The sequence below is a fragment of the Pimephales promelas genome, chromosome 16, assembly GCF_988280905.1.
Source record: "Pimephales promelas chromosome 16, fPimPro1.hap1.1, whole genome shotgun sequence".
Classification (NCBI taxonomy): domain Eukaryota; kingdom Metazoa; phylum Chordata; class Actinopteri; order Cypriniformes; family Leuciscidae; genus Pimephales; species Pimephales promelas.
In genome coordinates this window covers 33,239,792-33,260,213 of record NC_142784.1, presented here as the reverse complement: position 1 = coordinate 33,260,213, position 20,422 = coordinate 33,239,792, and the positions used below count along the sequence as shown (strand labels likewise).

The 20,422-nt window shown below is 34.8% G+C and overlaps 1 protein-coding gene across 5 annotated transcripts in view; it reads right to left on the bottom strand.

Annotated features, from left to right (window-relative positions):
• Positions 1-19,524, bottom strand: part of dgkd (diacylglycerol kinase delta) — a 45,381-nt gene extending 25,857 nt beyond the window's left edge. For 3 of the 5 annotated variants that reach the window (XM_089121552.1, XM_039660507.2, XM_039660508.2), the window contains exons 1-3: positions 19,355-19,524; positions 8,998-9,105; positions 8,658-8,738 (exon numbers count right to left, since the gene is read on the bottom strand). In XM_089121552.1, the coding sequence (XP_088977678.1) occupies positions 8,658-8,738; positions 8,998-9,105; positions 19,355-19,483 (318 nt within the window). In that variant the 5' untranslated portion in view covers positions 19,484-19,524. Of the gene's footprint in view, positions 1-5,614; positions 5,776-8,657; positions 8,739-8,997; positions 9,106-10,173; positions 10,265-19,354 lie in introns of those variants that run through there. The other 2 variants (XM_039660509.2, XM_039660510.2) reach the window with 2 other exon arrangements.
• Between the last annotated feature and the right edge of the window lie 898 nt (positions 19,525-20,422).

Sequence of the window (20,422 nt, the reverse complement as noted above, 5' to 3'; positions counted from 1 at the left end):
TTTTTTTAGATAATTAAATACCGATATGATGGCCGATATAGCGTGCATACCATATATACACACTATATCTGCCACCATATCGGTATCGGCCAATATATGGTCGTTTTTAATGTTATCATTTATCATTATCGGCCCGATACGTACATTTGTCCGATATATTAAAGCCGATAAATACTGTATTATTTCCCTCAGCTGAGACTCTTCAGACGCACTGATCAACATGACTGGTTTGGATTCACTTGAAATATGATTGGAATCATAAAAAAGGAAAATTGGCTGCAAAAAATTAAAACGAGAACATCATAATTGTGTATTTGGGGGACGTGGCTTGTAATGGTGAGACTTTTGTTTTTGTAATCAGGCTCTCAAAAATTATATAAAACTTGGATTTAGATTTATCATCCAATATATCGGTTATCGGCTTTCAAATGTAAAGTATTATCGGTTATCGGTATCGGCCAGGTGGGTCCCTAATATATATAAGTATATTTATTTAAATTAAATTAGAATTAGAATGCAAAATAGAATCATGTTTACAAGTGGACTCAAACTTTTCCAGCTGTATCACTCAAGAGAAACCTTAGCATGTGTGTGTGTGTGTGTGTGTGCGTCAACTTCCCAATCCGTTTCCTCCAGCTGCTGACAAAGACCCTCTGTTCCCATACGGATAAAAATAACTTGCGCCTTTCCTCCGCCAGCACACACACACACACACCGATCATATTATTCATTTGGCGTTAGAGTACACTAGCTGCCTCATAAAACCAGCTAAACTACACAGACACATGTATCAGCTGACACACAGCAGAGGAGCGTCTGCTTAATGTCTTTGATGTAGATCTTCAAGCCACTTTTATACACACACACACACACACACATACACACACACACATTATCAGCGCTATCGTAACACCAGCTAACCGTGTCATACGACTCAAACAACTTTTGGGGTTCAGTTACATAAGCTGAATATATCCTGTTTTCAACACTTTAACACACAGCTGTGACACTAATCTAATCTAATAATGCACCTAATGAAATATATCCGCTTTAAGCTAATCTGTATAAATGGTGCAATAGAAATACACCGTGACTTTTCACTATACTTTAGTTTACTCTCATTTAATCCCATTTTAGCACTGGGTTTCACATGTAAAGATGAATTACTGTGTAAAGCATGAAACAATATAACTCAAAATATTGACCTTAGATTAACAAGTACACGTGTGAAAAGCCCATCTGATTGGCTAACAGACTTTCTTATTCGGTTTAAAGGTGAAGTATGACATTTTCTGGAGTTTAAACAGAGTATCACTACTAACAATCAGCGTAACATTTATTATAAGGTCCCATTAGTTATTGCATTAACTAATACTAACTAACTATACACTGTAAAAAATATTTTCAAGATTTGTTATCACAACATTTTTTCTTTTGTCAAATCAACTTTATAATGATTTATTTAGTTGAGATAACTTATTATTTTGTGTTTCTGATGGTTAAATTAATCTCCTTCATTGTATTAACTCACTTTTTCCAGTTCACTCAACTTAAAATTTTAAGGCAACCCCGGTTTTTTACTTTTTTAAGTTAAACCAACAATATTTTTTTTACAGTGTAGTAATCATAACATTTTTTCTTTTGTCAAATCAACTTAAATAATTTATTTAGTTCAGATAACATATAATTTTGAGTTTCTGATGATTAAATCATTCTCCTTCATTGTATTAACTCACTTTTTCCAGTTCAATGAACTTAAAATTTTAAGGCAACCAGGTTACTTACTTTTTTAAGTTAAACCATCAATATTTTTTTTACAGTGTAGCTGCAGTATTTGTTAATCTGTGTTCATGTTAGATCATGTTATCTGTGGTCCATTAATTAATATTAACAGATATATCTTTTATTTAGTAAACATTAAATAAGATCAATAAATGCTTAAGTTGTATTTTTCATGGTTGGCCGCCTGTAGTCAATCATTTTATCCCTTAAAACTCATCTTAGATCATCAAAATTACATATTTAAACTTTTTTTTGCCTAAAAATATCTTGAATGTAACTCGACACCCTCATTTAGTATTCGCGGTTATATGAACATGCAAATGAGCCCCGCCTCCACTCATTAACGACGATCACACGTTGATCTGATTGGTTACAAGGTCGTTTGTGACGTCAGAAACCGTGTTTTGGTTCACTGTCGTTTTTAAAGTGTAACTCTAGCCAAAGTTGAACCGTGGCTCTTTTTGTTAATCCACACGAGTCAAACTTTCATGTAAAAGCATAATTAGAATGTAAACACCACTTCTAAGATTGACCGTATTTTCGTTTTAGGTAAAAATGCCTTTTGAATGGGAGTGCATGGGGCACTACGATACGATAGCATCAAAATCGCTGTTTTTAAAACACCAATAAGTCAAAAGTAGTCGATCTCCGAATGCAACGTAATGAATTGACTCCACATGAGGAAATGTCATGAACTTTTAATTTCACTAACGACAAAACAAAAACATGATCCATGCATTTATATGGAAACAAGCTTTAGGAGCTTTCCATCTCTCGTCATGTTACGTTGCATTCGGAGATCGACTACTTTTGACTGACAACATTCCAGCCACCGGAAACACTGATAAAGTGAGTCGTACAAAACCTACACAAACAATGAACTCAATGCTCAAGTTCATGTGTAGAGGCCCTGGTTACTGTTTTAAAAACTGTGATTTTGATGCTAGCATAGTAGTTCCCCATTCAAAAGGACTTTACCTAAAACAAAAATATGGTCAATCTTAAAAATGGCGTTTCCATTCTAACTTCTAACTCTGCTTTTACACTAAAGTGGATTAACAAAAAGTGCCTAGGTTCAATTTTGGCAAGAGTTACACTTTAAGGAGGAAACACTCGACTTATGAATTCACAGATTCGTCTTAAAGCGTATTAAAAACACCACATAGACACATAAACAACATTATAAGCTGGATTTTCACTTTAACTACTATAGTTAAATAATGTTAACACATGTAACCTTGTTAAAAGTGTCACCAAAGTCAGTCATCGATAGTTTGAAGAGTGGAACTTCAACAGGTCAACGTCTGACTCGACCAATGGTGTGAGTTTTGGGGCGGGGCCACCTGTTTAACCGACCAATAACAGAAAGGGGGAGTGTTTAAATCCTGTTTAGAATCTTTAAATGTTGCAGTTCCGTTCAGTGACGACAGACTTTACCTTTAAATATAAATGGGTTTGTCAAATTTAAAATCTAATATATATATATATATATATATATTAAGGCTGTGCAAAAATTAATTGCGATTAATCGCATCCAAAATAAAAGTCTGTGTTTACATAATATATTTGTGTGTGCTGTATATAATTATTTTGTATATATAAATACACACACATGCATGTATATAATTAAGAAAATGTGTTACTCATATATAAAATATTTATATTTATATAATATAGATTATGTATTTATATATATATTATATATATATACAGAATTTAAGCGCAAATAATTCTTAAATATGAACATGCATGCATAGGTATTTATATAAACAAAATAATTATATACAGCACACACAAATATATTATGTAAACACAGACTTTTATTTTGGATGCGATTAATCGCAATTAATTTTTGCACAGCCCTAATATATATATATATATATATATATATAAATATAAATGGGTTTTATGCTTCAACACTTCAAAGCTTGTTTTACAGCCTGAACACATCTTCTGAAGCACACAGTGTCTTCAGGCCCGTCACAGTGAAACCAGCTGACCCTCTGAGCAATATTGATCTGATCTGGATTAAAATTAGATACAACAATTTGAGTCAAAAGCTTCTAACGAATTTCCCAACTGCTTATTTAATCACAACACATATTAAAGCCCTTCAAACCAACACAAGATCACTTGATGGAGTAATTAACCAATCAGCAATACCCTTGATCAGCTCTACCAAACGTGGATAAGAAACGAACATTGTTATTATGTTTTGATTGATACTGTGAAGCTGCTTTGATGCAATCTATATTGTGAAAAGCGCTATATAAATATACTTGACTTGACAAGTAGTGTCTCAGTCATACATTTCATCATATGACTAAAATTATGTATTACGTTCTATTTTTCAGGATTCTCTGATGAATAGAATGTCCTAAAAGAAATAGAACCTTTTGTAACATTATAAATGTCTTTACTGGCACTTTTGAAAAATGTCCTTGATTAATAAAAATTTTAATTACATCACATAAATAAAAAGACGTACCTACTCCGTACTTCTCTCACCGTCCCACAGGTGGGACGTTTGCCACTATATTTTTAAAACAATAATATCTTAGTAAATACCTTAAATAATATTGACAAACTATATATCATTTGAAAGCTTACAATCTCTAGTTTCCATATTTGGTGACTGATTTTCAAAATATATTACAGAGGAGCCATAATTGATCAATATAAAACAAGAATATTTTCATACTCATAAGGCGTGTTCAGACCTTTATTTTAAAATAGCAGTAAACATGAAAAATCATGAAAAACTAGTAGATACCTCAGTTTGTTTTCATGCCAAAAGTTCAAAAGATAGAATCCATTCAATTATTTTGGAAAAAAAAGGTCTGAAAAGTTTGAAATATCAAGAAAAAAATAATAAATTCACCATTTGTGATGTGGCAGCTGGCTATGACTTACATGCGTGTTCTTTGTATGTGTTTCTTAGAGGTTCAATTCATATCAAAATCTGCCAAACTTTCCATGCTACTTCTGAATAGGATCTCTACTTCAGAAATTGTATGAAAATTGTGAAAATAATGGTTCATATCACTCAAAACACGAATGGAAATGCAGGCGCCCTTATATGGGCAGTAATGGAGTCTGATTGTGCCCTAGTGAAAAAGTTTGGTACTGCGCTCAAACAAAATCTTACTGAAAGCTCATTTTTTGAGATATCAACCTAAAATTTGAAACACAACTTGTTCAGATTTTTGGCTTTGATCTTTCTGCCATTTTAGAGTAGCCCAGGTTTTGAAAATATATATTTTATGTAAAATATGAATAATTAATATTTTTACATTGTACATTTCCATAAACTCAAACTTCTATAACTTTTTTTCTGTTTCACTTTCTTAATTTATTTCACTTCTATAAAAATCTGCCAAATGTCTTCTTTAAAACAAGACCAATCATATGTCTATATTCCAAAGCATTCTTGAATTACAACCATTTAAGTTCGAAATGTGCATTTTCATGTCTATTCAAAAAAGGGGGGGTGACAGTTAACAGGTTAATAGAAGTGTTTGTCATTAATTTGATTCATATTTTTAGCATACATCTAACCCAGATAGTTCTTCCAGACACATACCGACCCCAAGGCCAAAACACAGACACTGATTGGACAGTGTTCAAAGCACACACACACACTCTCACACACACACACAAAAAAAACTCACTCACTCACTCACTCACAATGACACTTACACACACACACTCGCAAAAACACACACTCTCTCTCTCACACACACACACACACACACACACACATAAATACAGTTTAAACAATCTCTCTCTCTCGCTCGCTCGCTCTCTCATTCCACACATTCTTTCTTCTTACTTATTGCCGGCAAAATCCCGACGCCTCAAACCGTCTCTCAGTGTTTCTGCCGAGTCGATCTGATCCGTATGAAAGTCACCAGTACAGACCAATAATGCCTAATTCTGCTTCTCTCTCCTTCCTCAGCTGATCCATGTCTCTTTCCTTCCCTCTCTCAAACAAACTCCTCCCGTTTTCCATCACGATGACTCACACACCTTCCCACAAAGGAAAAATGCATATGAAAACACACAGAAACGGCTGAACCCGGGAAAAGCACGAGCTCCTCCCAGCAATTACAATTAAATCAGTCCAAATGTCAGCTATAAATACACTTGAACACGCACATGTGCTCCAGACTCTGTTTATCAGATCCAGAATAAACACACTCTGCGCTTTTCTCAGAAGCTGCTTCACTTCCTCGCTGGGAACATCAGAGGAAACACGACGAGTGAGTGTGTGTTTACTTAAGCAGACTTTCAGCACAAACTCTCTCCAGAAGTGAACTGAAGCGCTTTACTCTGTAGCAAGAGGTTATTACTTAACTCACTATTACTGAAGTCATCAGATGAGTGAAAGAGAAGCTCATATCCAGATCCTTGAGAGTGGACTCTTTTTATTTGATTTAGAAAACAATCACCTAGCAACACCCTAGCAACACACTAGCAACAGCATAGTGATAAGGGAATCACATGACGAAACCAGGAACATGCCAAAGAGACAACTTCAAAAAAGATGCATGAAAAGAAACAAAACCCAAAACAAACCATTGACATTTTGATATATATATATGTGTGTGTGTGTGTGTGTGTGTGTGTCTGTGTGTGTGAAGTGAAGTGTAGTAAGCGGTTATTACTGAAGTCATCAGATGTGTGAAAGAGAAAATCTCAGAAGCTCATTTGCAGATCCTTGAGAGCGGACTCTTTTTATTTGATTTAGTAAACAATCACCTAGCAACACCCTAGCAACAAGCTAGCAACAGCATAGTGATAAGGGAATCACATGACGAAACCAGGAACATGCCAAAGAGACAACTTCAGAATAAGATACATGAAAAGAAACAAAACCCAAAACAAACCATTGATATTTGATATATACATATGTGTGTGTGTGTGTGTGTGTGTGTGTGTGTGTGTGTGTGTGTGTGTGTGTGTGTGTGTGTGTGTGTGTGTGTGTGAAGTGAAGTGTAGTAAGCGGTTATTACTGAAGTCATCAGATGTGTGAAAGAGAAAATCTCAGAAGCTCATTTGCAGATCCTTGAGAGTGGACTCTTTTTATTTGATTTAGTAAACAATCACCTAGCAACACCCGAGCAACAAGCTAGCAACAGCATAGTGATAAGGGAATCACATGACGAAACCAGGAACATGCCAAAGAGACAACTTCAGAATAAGATACATGAAAAGAAACAAAACCCAAAACAAACCATTGATGTATATATGTATATATATATATATATATATATATATATATATAATCACCTAGCAACACCCTGGCAACCACCCACAACAATCAGTTCTTATTTTCTTATATAAACACTTGTGAGTCATATATCAAATAGGCTTGCCGCGATAGACGGTGTTGACGGTGTTACCGGTTTTAAGCCCCATCACCGGTGACATCACTTTCCCACCGTGACACCGCGATGTCTTGACTTTTTTTTTTAAAGTATTCGTTTTTGCTAAAATATTTATTTGAATTAATTAAAAATAATAATTTTCAATTATTTAGTTCTGAAGAGAGCATTATAATTAAAAATGAACTGCGCAACGCGTGCCGTCACGTCACAGATCAGCAAGCATCAGGATTCCATTTAGCACGTGTGGAGACGAGAACGAGTCAAATTACAGAAAAGCAAGATAATGGCGGAAGATTTGGTGTCAAAACGCAATGCAAAAGCGCCTGTTTGGCAATATTTTGGCCAATATATATTAATGTTAATAAATGCCAATTTATAGTGTTTTACTTTTTTTTAGAGTGCTGTCATTTATGTAGGCTAAGGTCCTTTTTAAAGTTTTTATTTTATATTCGTCTCTTTTTATTTGGTTTTATCTTATTTAAACTTTGTTTAATTTATTTAGGCCTATTTTGTTTTCTTATTCGTTAATAAACGTTTTATTTATTTTTTTTGGGCCCACAGTTTGCCGATTTTCACTTTTTTCAGCCTATGCATGGGGTTATTTTTATTCGTTCGTTATGCTAATAAAAGTTCTGTCTATATTTTATTCGTTTATTATTCTAATAAAAGTGCTGTCTAAATAAAAGTTTATTGTCAGCGAGTTTTTTTTTTTTTTTTCCATTCCAGCAATTGACGCTGAATTGCAATTGACGCTTATTTCGAAAGTGAAAGTATGTCATTTATGTAGGCTAAGGTCCGTTTTGAAGTTTTTATTTTATATTCGTCCCTTTTTAATTGGTTTTATCTCATTTAAACTTTGTGTAATTTATTTAGGCCTATTTTATTTTCTTATTCGTTAATAAACGTTTTATGGTTCTTATTTGTTTGGGCCCACATTTTGCCGATTTTCACTTTTTTCAGCCTATGCATGGGGTTATTTTTATTCGTTAGTTATGCTAATAAAAGTCTATAAATAAAAGTTTTATTATCAGCGAGTTGTTTTTTTTTGTCCATTCAAGCAATTGACGCTTATTTCGAAAGTGAAAGTATAACGCGCACGCATTTAAAAGCTATTTAACCCCCCCGCCCTGCCCTCCACGGTGACACCGGGATTACCGGTGTTGTCACACGTCGATTAACCGGTGGGAAATTTTCCTCACCGCGGCAACCCTAATATCAAATGAAACATACTAACTTACTGAATTAAAAGCAAACGGAATTGAAAGGATAAAAACTAAATTTCATTCAAAAACTGAATTAAAAATGAATAAAAAATGTTTTTATAAATAAATTTAAATTTGAGTTTGTGGTGTTTTCAGCAATTCATTGCATTAAATTAATCAAAAATGACAGTGAAGGCATTTATAATGTTACAAAAGATTCTGCTTCGAATAAATGCTGTTCTTTTAGTGTGTGTGTGTGTGTGTGTGTGTGTGTGTGACTCACAGTGAAGCTGTTGTTGATGTTCTTCGTACTGGATTCCGCTACACTGGCGTCTGTCAGATCCACTTCATCAAAAATAATTGACTGAAAACAAATCATCACAAATCAATAATTTCCCCACCAAATATCATACAAAAGAAAATTGTGATATTCAAAAGACTAAAAGCACATAAAATTAGTCATGTATAGCATTATACATATATGAAATATACATATAATAATGTTAGAAAATTCATATAAATGCTCTTTTAAATTTAGTGTGTTTGTGAGTCAGTGAGTGAGTGAGTGTGTGTGTGTGTGTGTGTGTGTGTGTGTGTGTGTGTGTGTGTGTTTGTGGACAGACCTTGGCCGTCTGAGCGTAGTACAGTGTTCTTCCCCGCAGTTTAAAATAACGTCTCTTCCAGCGCTGAAAGTTCGTCTGTTTCATTAACTTTCCCTCTTTTAAAATCGTCTAGGAGGAGAGAGAGAGAGAGAGAGAGAGAATGTGAAAATTCTTTTCTTTCCAATCACCCTCGTTCATTTACGTAATAAATGACATCATCATCCTCATCATCGTCCTAGAGCTGCTCTTCACACACCGTTTCATCTCACACACACCTTTAATGGAAAGATATTTTTACATCAAGAAACCACAAACTACACTGAAACTCCAACCAGACAACACACGCACACACACACACACACACACAGAGCTCTGCCTGCAGTTTCATGTTAGACCTACAGGGAGCAGCAGAGAGCAGCACATTTCACTCCGACATCAGATTTCTTCATATCTATTAATCATGTACAGTATATTGAAGCATATCTATTAATAGTGCTCATTGATTCCTGCAGTGTTTGCGCTCCACACATCAATGATTCCTCAAATCATCGGTCTTGACCATATATTTATTTACTTATTTATCATTTACCACCATATCATCATCATCCATGGCAAACCCAAGAGCAATACAATTTTAAATAAGCATTATAACAATAACATGTCAATTAATTGATTGTATACAACCATAATATTAAACAAACAAATAAAACATTAAAAAATAATAATAATCATTTAAAATTTGATTAAAATTCTATTTTTAAAAAATTCCATTCGTGTATTCTGTATAAAAACATTGCTTAATATAATTAAAATGTACTTTACAGTTCATAGACGCTTTATAGTAGTTTTTGAGTGACCATTTTGTATAATAATTTCTATTTTCAAAATGGTTATGTCTGGATTCACTTCATATATTTTGTTATGGACACATTCGTCCCACCAGCTGGACACTAAAACAGACGTTGTAATAACACTGTAACACAACTTAAAAACGACCTTTTTTCTGCACTACACAATTTGAAACATTAAACGCTGACACAAAGATCAAACTAGATCAAAAATATGTCCATATTTCACATTTAAGCTTTAAAAATACAACAACAACCAAATAACATGCAAATTCTTTCAGATTCAGCATCAGAAAACAGCACTAATGCACACACACACACACACAGATGGGGAGTGTGTAACACTAACCTGGAACCTAGAGCAATCCATGAGAGACGGGTCAGAGCGAGATGCGTCTGACTGATGTGAGGCTCACACACACACACTTACACACACACACACACACACACACTCGAGCTGGTTTCCGCTGACAGTAAAAGCCCTCTTCTCTGTCACTGAAGGCACCTGTCTGTCATTTCAGCTCACACACACACACACACACTGCACATCTCACAGCAACCCACAGGAAGCTTGACCTGTTTGTGCAGCGCTCAGTCTTTGAGAAGCGCTACCAAAATAGCTCACGGCAAACCTCTGTTCTGATAATAGAGTCATTTCCTGACCGCGCGCTAACTTTTCATCTGACACGCGTCACTGACATGAACGAATGATGCCTTTTCATCCAGCCCATGCATGTTTTAATCAGGGTTTCTGTCCTTAAATACAACTAAAAGCATTTAAAACATGGGAGCACTTTACAGTCCATGCACATACTGTATACTAACTATAGTAAATGCAATAACTGGGTAATAACTAGTTGACCTAACCTAACCATGTTACCAATACTTTCTTTTGTAAGTACACTGTCAGTGCATGTAACCGAAAACATTTTCATTACTCGAAATAAAATAAAACATTCAATATAAAATAATTGCATTTCAGCAAGTTGCTCATTTTCATTTAGTTTCAGTTTAAATACTAAAGTAAACTAAAAAGAAAAAAGAAATAGACATTTGAAAAACCTAATAAATGTACTTAACTTAAAATAAAACCTTTAAAATAAAGTCTAATTCAAAATATTAACAAAACTATGACAGCATATAGAAATGGTACTAAAATACACAAAAAAGGGTTCCAAAAGGGTTTTTGTTTTGCAGCGATGTCATAAAAAAAACTTTCAGTGAAGAGTTCTTAAAGAACCTTTAGTGAAGAACCTTTCAGTGAAGAGTTCTTAAATAACCTTTAGTAAGAACCTTTCAGTGAACAGTTCTTAAAGAACCTTTAGTGAAGAACCTTTCAGTGAAGAGTTCTTAAATAACCTTTAGTAAGAACCTTTCAGTGAACAGTTCTTAAAGAACCTTTAGTAAGAACCTTTCAGTGAAGAGTTCTTAAATAACCTTTAGTAAGAACCTTTCAGTGAACAGTTCTTAAAGAACCTTTAGTAAGAACCTTTCAGTGAAGAGTTCTTAAAGAACCTTTAGTAAGAACCTTTCAGTGAAGAGTTCTTAAAGAACCTTTAGTGAAGAACCTTCAGGTGAACAGTTCTTAAAGAACCTTTAGTAAGAACCTTTCAGTGAAGAGTTCTTAAAGAACCTTTAGTAAGAACCTTTCAGTGAAGAGTTCTTAAATAACCTTTAGTAAGAACCTTTCAGTGAACAGTTCTTAAAGAACCTTTAGTAAGAACCTTTCAGTGAAGAGTTCTTAAAGAACCTTTAGTAAGAACCTTTCAGTGAAGAGTTCTTAAAGAACCTTTAGTGAAGAACCTTCAGGTGAACAGTTCTTAAAGAACCTTTAGTAAGAACCTTTCAGTGAAGAGTTCTTAAAGAACCTTTAGTAAGAACCTTTCAGTGAAGAGTTCTTAAATAACCTTTAGTAAGAACCTTTCAGTGAACAGTTCTTAAAGAACCTTTAGTAAGAACCTTTCAGTGAAGAGTTCTTAAAGAACCTTTAGTAAGAACCTTTCAGTGAAGAGTTCTTAAAGAACCTTTAGTGAAGAACCTTCAGGTGAACAGTTCTTAAAGAACCTTTAGTAAGAACCTTTCAGTGAAGAGTTCTTAAAGAACCTTTAGTAAGAACCTTTCAGTGAAGAGTTCTTAAATAACCTTTAGTAAGAACCTTTCAGTGAACAGTTCTTAAAGAACCTTTAGTAAGAACCTTTCAGTGAAGAGTTCTTAAAGAACCTTTAGTAAGAACCTTTCAGTGAAGAGTTCTTAAAGAACCTTTAGTGAAGAACCTTCAGGTGAACAGTTCTTAAAGAACCTTTAGTGAAGAACCTTTCAGTGAAGAGTTCTTAAAGAACCTTTAGTGAAGAACCTTCAGGTGAACAGTTCTTAAAGAACCTTTAGTAAGAACCTTTCAGTGAAGAGTTCTTAAAGAACCTTTAGTAAGAACCTTTCAGTGAAGAGTTCTTAAATAACCTTTAGTAAGAACCTTTCAGTGAACAGTTCTTAAAGAACCTTTAGTAAGAACCTTTCAGTGAAGAGTTCTTAAAGAACCTTTAGTGAAGAACCTTCAGGTGAACAGTTCTTAAAGAACCTTTAGTGAAGAACCTTTCAGTGAAGAGTTCTTAAAGAACCTTTAGTGAAGAACCTTCAGGTGAACAGTTCTTAAAGAACCTTTAGTAAGAACCTTTCAGTGAAGAGTTCTTAAAGAACCTTTAGTAAGAACCTTTCAGTGAAGAGTTCTTAAATAACCTTTAGTAAGAACCTTTCAGTGAACAGTTCTTAAAGAACCTTTAGTAAGAACCTTTCAGTGAAGAGTTCTTAAAGAACCTTTAGTGAAGAACCTTCAGGTGAACAGTTCTTAAAGAACCTTTAGTAAGAACCTTTCAGTGAAGAGTTCTTAAAGAACCTTTAGTAAGAACCTTTCAGTGAAGAGTTCTTAAATAACCTTTAGTAAGAACCTTTCAGTGAACAGTTCTTAAAGAACCTTTAGTAAGAACCTTTCAGTGAAGAGTTCTTAAAGAACCTTTAGTAAGAACCTTTCAGTGAAGAGTTCTTAAAGAACCTTTAGTGAAGAACCTTCAGGTGAACAGTTCTTAAAGAACCTTTAGTGAAGAACCTTTCAGTGAAGAGTTCTTAAAGAACCTTTAGTAAGAACCTTTCAGTGAAGAGTTCTTAAAGAACCATTAGTGAAGAACCTTCACGTGAACAGTTCTTAAAGAACCTTTAGTGAAGAACCTTCAGGTGAACAGTTCTTAAAGAACCTTTAGTGAAGAACCTTCAGGTGAACAGTTCTTAAAAAACCTTTAGTGAAGAACCTTCAGGTGAACAGTTCTTAAAGAACCTTTAGTAAGAACCTTTCAGTGAAGAGTTCTTAAAGAACCTTTAGTGAAGAACCTTCAGGTAAACAGTTCTTAAAGAACCTTTAGTGAAGAACCTTCAGGTGAACAGTTCTTAAAGAACCTTTAGTAAGAACCTTTCAGTGAAGAGTTCTTAAAGAACCTTTAGTGAAGAACCTTCAGGTGAACAGTTCTTAAAGAACCTTTAGTAAAGAACCTTCAGGTAAACAGTTCTTAAAGAACCTTTAGTGAAGAACCTTCAGGTGAACAGTTCTTAAAGAACCTTTAGTGAAGAACCTTCAGGTGAACAGTTCTTAAAGAACCTTTAGTGAAGAACCTTCAGGTAAACAGTTCTTAAAGAACCTTTAGTGAAGAACCTTCAGGTAAACAGTTCTTAAAGAACCTTTAGTGAAGAACCTTCAGGTGAACAGTTCTTAAAGAACCTTTAGTGAAGAACCTTTCAGTGAAGAGTTCTTAAAGAACCTTTAGTGAAGAACCTTCAGGTGAACAGTTCTTAAAGAACCATTAGCGAAGAACCTCTACGTGAACAGTTCTTAAAGAACCTTTAGTAAGAACCTTTCAGTGAAGAGTTCTTAAAGAACCTTCAGTGAAGAACCTTCAGGTGCACAGTTCTTAAAGAACCTTTAGTGAAGAACCTTCAGGTGAACAGTTCTTAAAGAACCTTTAGTGAAGAACCTTCAGGTAAACAGTTCTTAAAGAACCTTTAGTGAAGAACCTTTACGTGAACAGTTCTTAAAGAACCTTTAGTAAAGAACCTTCAGGTAAACAGTTCTTAAAGAACCTTTAGTGAAGAACCTTCAGGTGAACAGTTCTTAAAGAACCTTTAGTAAGAACCTTTCAGTGAACAGTTCTTAAAGAACCTTTAGTAAAGAACCTTCAGGTAAACAGTTCTTAAAGAACCTTTAGTAAAGAACCTTCAGGTAAACCGTTCTTAAAGAACCTTTAGTAAAGAACCTTCAGGTGAACAGTTCTTAAAGAACTTTTTTCCTCTATAAAGAACCTTTTTTGGAATTGAAAGATTCAATGAATGTTAAAGGTTCTTCATGGAACCATCGATTCCAATAAAGAACCTTTATTTTCGGATGTTAATGAACAGAAACTAATGTAGCAGTAGTAAGTGTGTGTGTGTGTGGGCGGGCGGATCTTCCCGAAATAACTCACAAATGCAACTTTGATCTCCGTCTGATATCACTGCAAAAAGCCACTTGTTTTATAAATGCACCACAACAAACCACTGTTTACTGTGTGTAGAGAACATGCTTGCATCAGTCGGCATGCGGGTTTGCAAATGTCATCAAACTGAAGGAACTCATTTAAAGGTTGCTTTATTGCTGAAATCACTTCAGCGCTTTACAGATAAATGCATTGAGTGTATTATTGTACAACTTTCAAGCTTTTTATTCAACATTAAATGTGCAATGTTTTTTTACTTCTGGAATCCGACTGTTGCGCTCTATTAAGGAAAAAAACAGGAATAATTGTACCTTTAGGGGTTCAACACACACCTTATTTACCCCTAACAGTTCATAGAAGTACCTTAAGGGTATATATTTCTATTTTAAGGAACTAAAATGCACTTTTAGTGGTAAATAAGCTACAAAGCTGTCATTTTTCATGCAGTTTGATGTGATCTGATCGTTACTGCACATGCTCAGAGAAACCTCTCTCATATATCACATATTGTCAGTAAAAGGTGTCTGTAGCTCGAGACGGGTCTGAAATGGCGGGTCAAACGTGACCTTTGAGGGGATAGATGCCTGCGGTTACTGTAGCGAGAGCTCTTTCATCTCCCCTCTGTCTGATCTGACTCAAAGAGACCGTTACCGATCTGAACCGTGACCTTCCACATCACATCACACACACACACTCGATGACATGGCTTCCGCTTCCCAGAATTCACTCGTGGTTTAGAAGCCCGGCATGAAGTGGCCACACATGCATCTGTGTTACTAACTAATGCCTAACTAACTAGTGCTCTCTATATTTAGAAAGGGCTTTTTATTTTTCCCAAAATCCATTTTTCCCATTTGAATGGTTAAATTAAATTTTAGTAGTAGTATTTGAGTTTATTGCCGCATCATATTCACAGGCTATTTCATGGCAAATGCATTTATTTATTTATTTATTATTATTATTATACTTAATTATAAATATAAAAAATATAATATTTTTATTTTAAATATTTTTTTTAAAAAAAGTTAGACATATAATTCTATAAAAGATTAATTAAATGTACATTTGATTGAAATTGTAAAAAAAAAAAATTCCAGGGTTCATCTTACAAAATACGTCCATTTTAGAAATCGAAAATAATGTTTAATTAATTGAAAACATGAAACCTATACAATTTAACAACAATTTTTTTTATTAAAAATACATTTATTTAACAAAATGTTTAATTTTAGAGCTCTATGATATGTTTTTTTTTTTTGTCTCAAATTCTGTTTTCCCCCATTTTAATTTTTCTGGATTCCATTTTTAATAGTTTAGTTCAATTTAAATGTTTTTTTTTTTTTATCTATCTTTTATTTTTTTCTGGATATATAATTTAACACCAATTTATGATCAAAAACAGTGGTAATCAAATGAAGGCATAAACAATTATCTTTTAAAAGTGATCAAATGAAAATGAAACCATTTCTTTAGACTTCAGATGTAAATGTGCTTCAATATTCACAGACACGAGTTCATTCATATCGCAGTTTGATTCAGTGTGGCGCTGATTTATTCAAACTTTGCCAAATTCCATGGAATTCCGTGTCATACTATAAATTCCATTTTTATAACTGGATTCCGTCCGCATCACCAAACTCATACTTGCCATAGGCTGCCAGCAATAGTGCATCTAAAAATGAAAACAGTTCTCAGTCAGTATTAACCCTCATGTCTGTGTCTAATTCATACACTTTTACTGTAAAAAGCAGCTTGCTATAATTCAGCTTTCTGTTCCAGAATGAGGCCAATTTCTGCAGATTTATGGCACAATGCACAACATTTATTATTACTGGCCTTCTAAAAAAAATGCTGGGTTGTTCAAATGTGGACAAACCCAGCCGTTGTGTTCATTTTTTTAATTAAAATTTTAACCCAGCGTTCGGGTTTGTCCATATTGAACCTAAAATTTTTTTAGCCAGCATTTTTTTAGAGTGTAGGTTGCAAACAGGAACATGCTGTAAAAATGTGAAATTAAACCAAAAAAGAAAAGAAAAAAAGACTCAACATTACCAAATAATTATGCTTCATTTTCTAGGTGCAAGAAATTAAACCAATAAAACTGAAGATAATATATAAATGATGCACACACACATCATCTCCGGTCCGTCCTATGCAACAGAGCATCATCAGCTCTCATATCTAGTGTGTGATCTCAGTCACCACACACACACACACACACACAGTTATGCAATGGCTTTCATACTCAGCTAAAGATATCGCAACCATAACCATAAACTTAGACTCACAGCTGATATTTATAACTAGCAAAAACATAAAGTACCACTTTGTTTTAGGGTGACATAGAAGTGGTTAAACTACATGTAGTTACTATAGTAATAACTAAGCCTAAACCAAACCCTAACCGTAACTCTATACTAAGTACATGTCCTGTAGTATTACTCAGTCAGTGCTTATTTGAGTAAGTACAACGTTACAGTACACTTTATTTTAAGGTAGCACTGTAATTATAGGCTACATAGAAGTACTGAGAAATATTAATTAACTACATGCACTTATTTTAGGGTTAGGGATTGGTTGAGGGTTAGTTGCATGTAATTATGCATAATTAATAGTTATTACTATAGTAACTAGAAGTAACAAAGACACTGTAAAATAAAGTGTAACCAAACATGATTTTGAGGACTTATTTAAAATTGTTATTTTCAAGTCTTTCAAATAGGGCAAACTGGTTATGCATTAATAAAACATTAATGCACTATTACATAAATCAGACGAATTCGGTCACAATTAGTCTCTCAGGAAGTGAATTTTGCAAGAACAAGTCCAGGTCTTATTCTTTATCATTTTATCTCTCAGTTATCTGGAACAAACTTGAATGTCAACACTATTAATATGATTCTGAATGGCACATTTTTTCTATGCGTGATCGATGATGAATCACATTACATCCTTTGGTTTACAGCTCAGATCTTAAAGCGCACACACTTTCTTTACTTAAAAATGACACTATATATAGTTCTGGTAAAAAGACCACTGCAAAAATCATCAGTTTCTCTGGTTTTACTATTTATAGGTATGTGTTTGGGTACAATTAACATTTTAGTCTATAACTAACTACTGACAACATTTCTCCAAAATTCCAAATAAAAATATTGTAGCATTTATTTGCAGAAAACGACAACTGGTAAAAATAGCACAAAAGATGCTGTGTTGTCAGACCTCGAATAATGGAAAGAAAATAAGTTCATATTTATTTTTTAACACAGTACTAATGTTTCAATATTTCAATATAAATCAATATTTGGTGGAATAACAACAGCTTTCATGCTCTCCACCAGTCACATATTGAGGAAATATCCCGCATCTAAATCAGTCTATTGGTTTTTAATTATAACATGCAAGCGTTCTTTTGCCTTTTTAAGAAAGCTTTTTATTTATTATTTTTGCAGCAAGAAATTAATTTTGCTGCTTGTTCAAATTGCTTAATTAAAATGAGCTTAAAGGAGTAATTTACTGAATTTGAATTTGAATCTGTTGTTTTTTTTAAGCTGTTGCCTGCTGTTTTTGTTTTAATTGTTTTAATTGACATCCTTTCTAAAAATATGAAAGTTCTGGGTTTTGGTTTTTAATATGTTCTTACTATATAAGACTGTATCTAATTTCATTTTTTTTTTATTTGTTCATTGTTTATTTAGTTGGGCTTGGTCAGAACTGTTTCTAAAATAGTAATCTGCATGATGCCTTTATGAGTACAAATGTTTTATTAAGCTAGATAGACATTATATAACAGTTTTAGTGTTGTAAACATGTCCCACACAAACTTATAATCATCCCATATTTGGTTTGTTTGATGGTGGTCAACCTAAATTGGGCAGATCTGTCTCTGTGAAGGACACATGAATCAAGCCACGCAGATCAAGACCCTGTCATGGCCAGCCCGATCTCTTCCAGAGGAAGACAAACCATCAAATGTAGCCGAGCCGCTTGAGTTTGTGCAGCATGAAGTCAGCCGACATCACTGTGAAAGACTGGTGGAGAGCGTGAAAATCAGGGGTTATTCCACCAAATATTGATTTCTGAACTCTTCCTACGTTAAAACATTAGTATTGTGTTGTTTAAAAATAAATATGAACTTATTTTCTTTACATTATACGAGGTCTGATAACACTGCATCTTTTGTGTTATTTTTACCAGTTGTCGTTTTCTGCAAATAAATGCTTTAAATTACAATATTTTTATTTGGAATTCGGGAGAAATGTTGTCAGTAGTTTATAGAATAAAACTAAACTGCTAATTTTACCCAAACACACACCTATAAATAGTAAAACCAGAGAAACTGATGATTTTGCAGAGGTCTCTTAATTATTTCCACAGCTGTTGGTTGATACAACATTTTACTGTAGTAATAATACATGTTGTAACTATGACTTTGACATACACTGTCATTATTGTAAGATTCGGGCTTGTTAAACGTACAGATGGACAGACCAAAACAACAATCCATTTGCGGATATTTTGCTGCTGTATAATAAATCAATGTAATCTCCTTAAACTACCGTAAGGAGCTTTTAGAATGGTTTTCTCCATTTTTTCTTTTCTTCTTTGTGTAAGTTATCTATATTTACCACAGTTTACTGTAGTTAAACAGTGTAGTAGGAGGAAAGGGTAATTTGTGTTTCAAAGTAACCGCTGCGCGTCCATTGAACTGAAAACGTTACACTGTTTCATTTTCAAACTCGAAGATTCCAAACAAACGGTTACAATGTTGCAAGGCAAACATTCGAATTTCGAACGCAGGGACGCGCGCGCCGCGCGCACAGTCCGTTCATATCACAGTATCGCGCGGTACCGTTATACCCGCACGCGCTCGTTTCCGAGACCGGTGTCCGTGTCGGTCGGTACCGGAGGGTTTGGACACGCAGGAAATGTCGCGGATCTCGGACGGGCCGCTCGGTCTAAAGCGCTTTTCTCTTTGCAAATCAACGCTAAAAACACATACACGTGTATTATTACCTTGCTCCGGATCTGACCGGACGTGGAGACCTTCCGAATGAGTTTCTGCGGGGACCCGTGCTCCTGCTCCGGTTCACTGTCCGACGACTCGGCCTCAGCAGCAGCAGCAGCAGCATCGACCGCCGCCATCCTGAGCTCCAGCCCCCGGGACTCACACACACACACACAAACACACACACGCTCGCACAGACGTGTTCCAGCGGGACCGGCCGCGCAGCGACGCCAACCGGACATAGTGAACACTGCACCCCGGGGAGAGAGGGAGGGAGAGAGAGAGCGATCAGAGAGACTTAAAAGGGTTAGTTCACCCAAAAATGAAAATTAAGTCATTAATTACTCACCCCCATGCTGTACCAACCCCGTAAGACCTTCGTTCGTCTTCGGAACACAAATGAAGATATTTTTGATTAAATTTGAGAGCTGTATAACTACCACATTGGCTCCTAAGGGACTGCCTCTTGACGGCCCAAAAAGTCAATGAAGAAAATGTTTAAATATCCGAAGTGACTACCGTGGCTCAACTATATGTGTATCAAGCGACGCGAATACTTTTTGTGCGAAAAAACAAACAAAAATAACGAGTTTATTCGACTATTTCTTTTCTTCCTTGTAGGCCAGAACGAGAATTCCTTAGATTTCCACGACGCATGCGCGAGATTTGCGATCTGCTTACACCAGCTTAGATCGCAATTCTCGCGCATGCGTCGTGGAAATCTATAAGAAAGTCTCGTTCTGGCCTACAAGGAAGAAAAGAAATAGTCGAATAAACTCGTTATTTTTGTTTGTTTTTTCGCACAAAAAGTATTCGCGTCGCTTGATACACATATAGTTGAGCCACGGTAGTCACTTCGGATATTTAAACATTTTCTTCATTGACTTTTTGGGCCGTCAAGAGGCAGTCCCTTAGGAGCCAATGTGGTAGTTATACAGCTCTCAAATTTAATCAAAAACATCTTCATTTGTGTTCCGAAGACGAACGAAGGTCTTACGGGGTTGGTACAGCATGGGGGTGAGTAATTAATGACTTAATTTTCATTTTTGGGTGAACTAACCCTTTAAGATCACTTA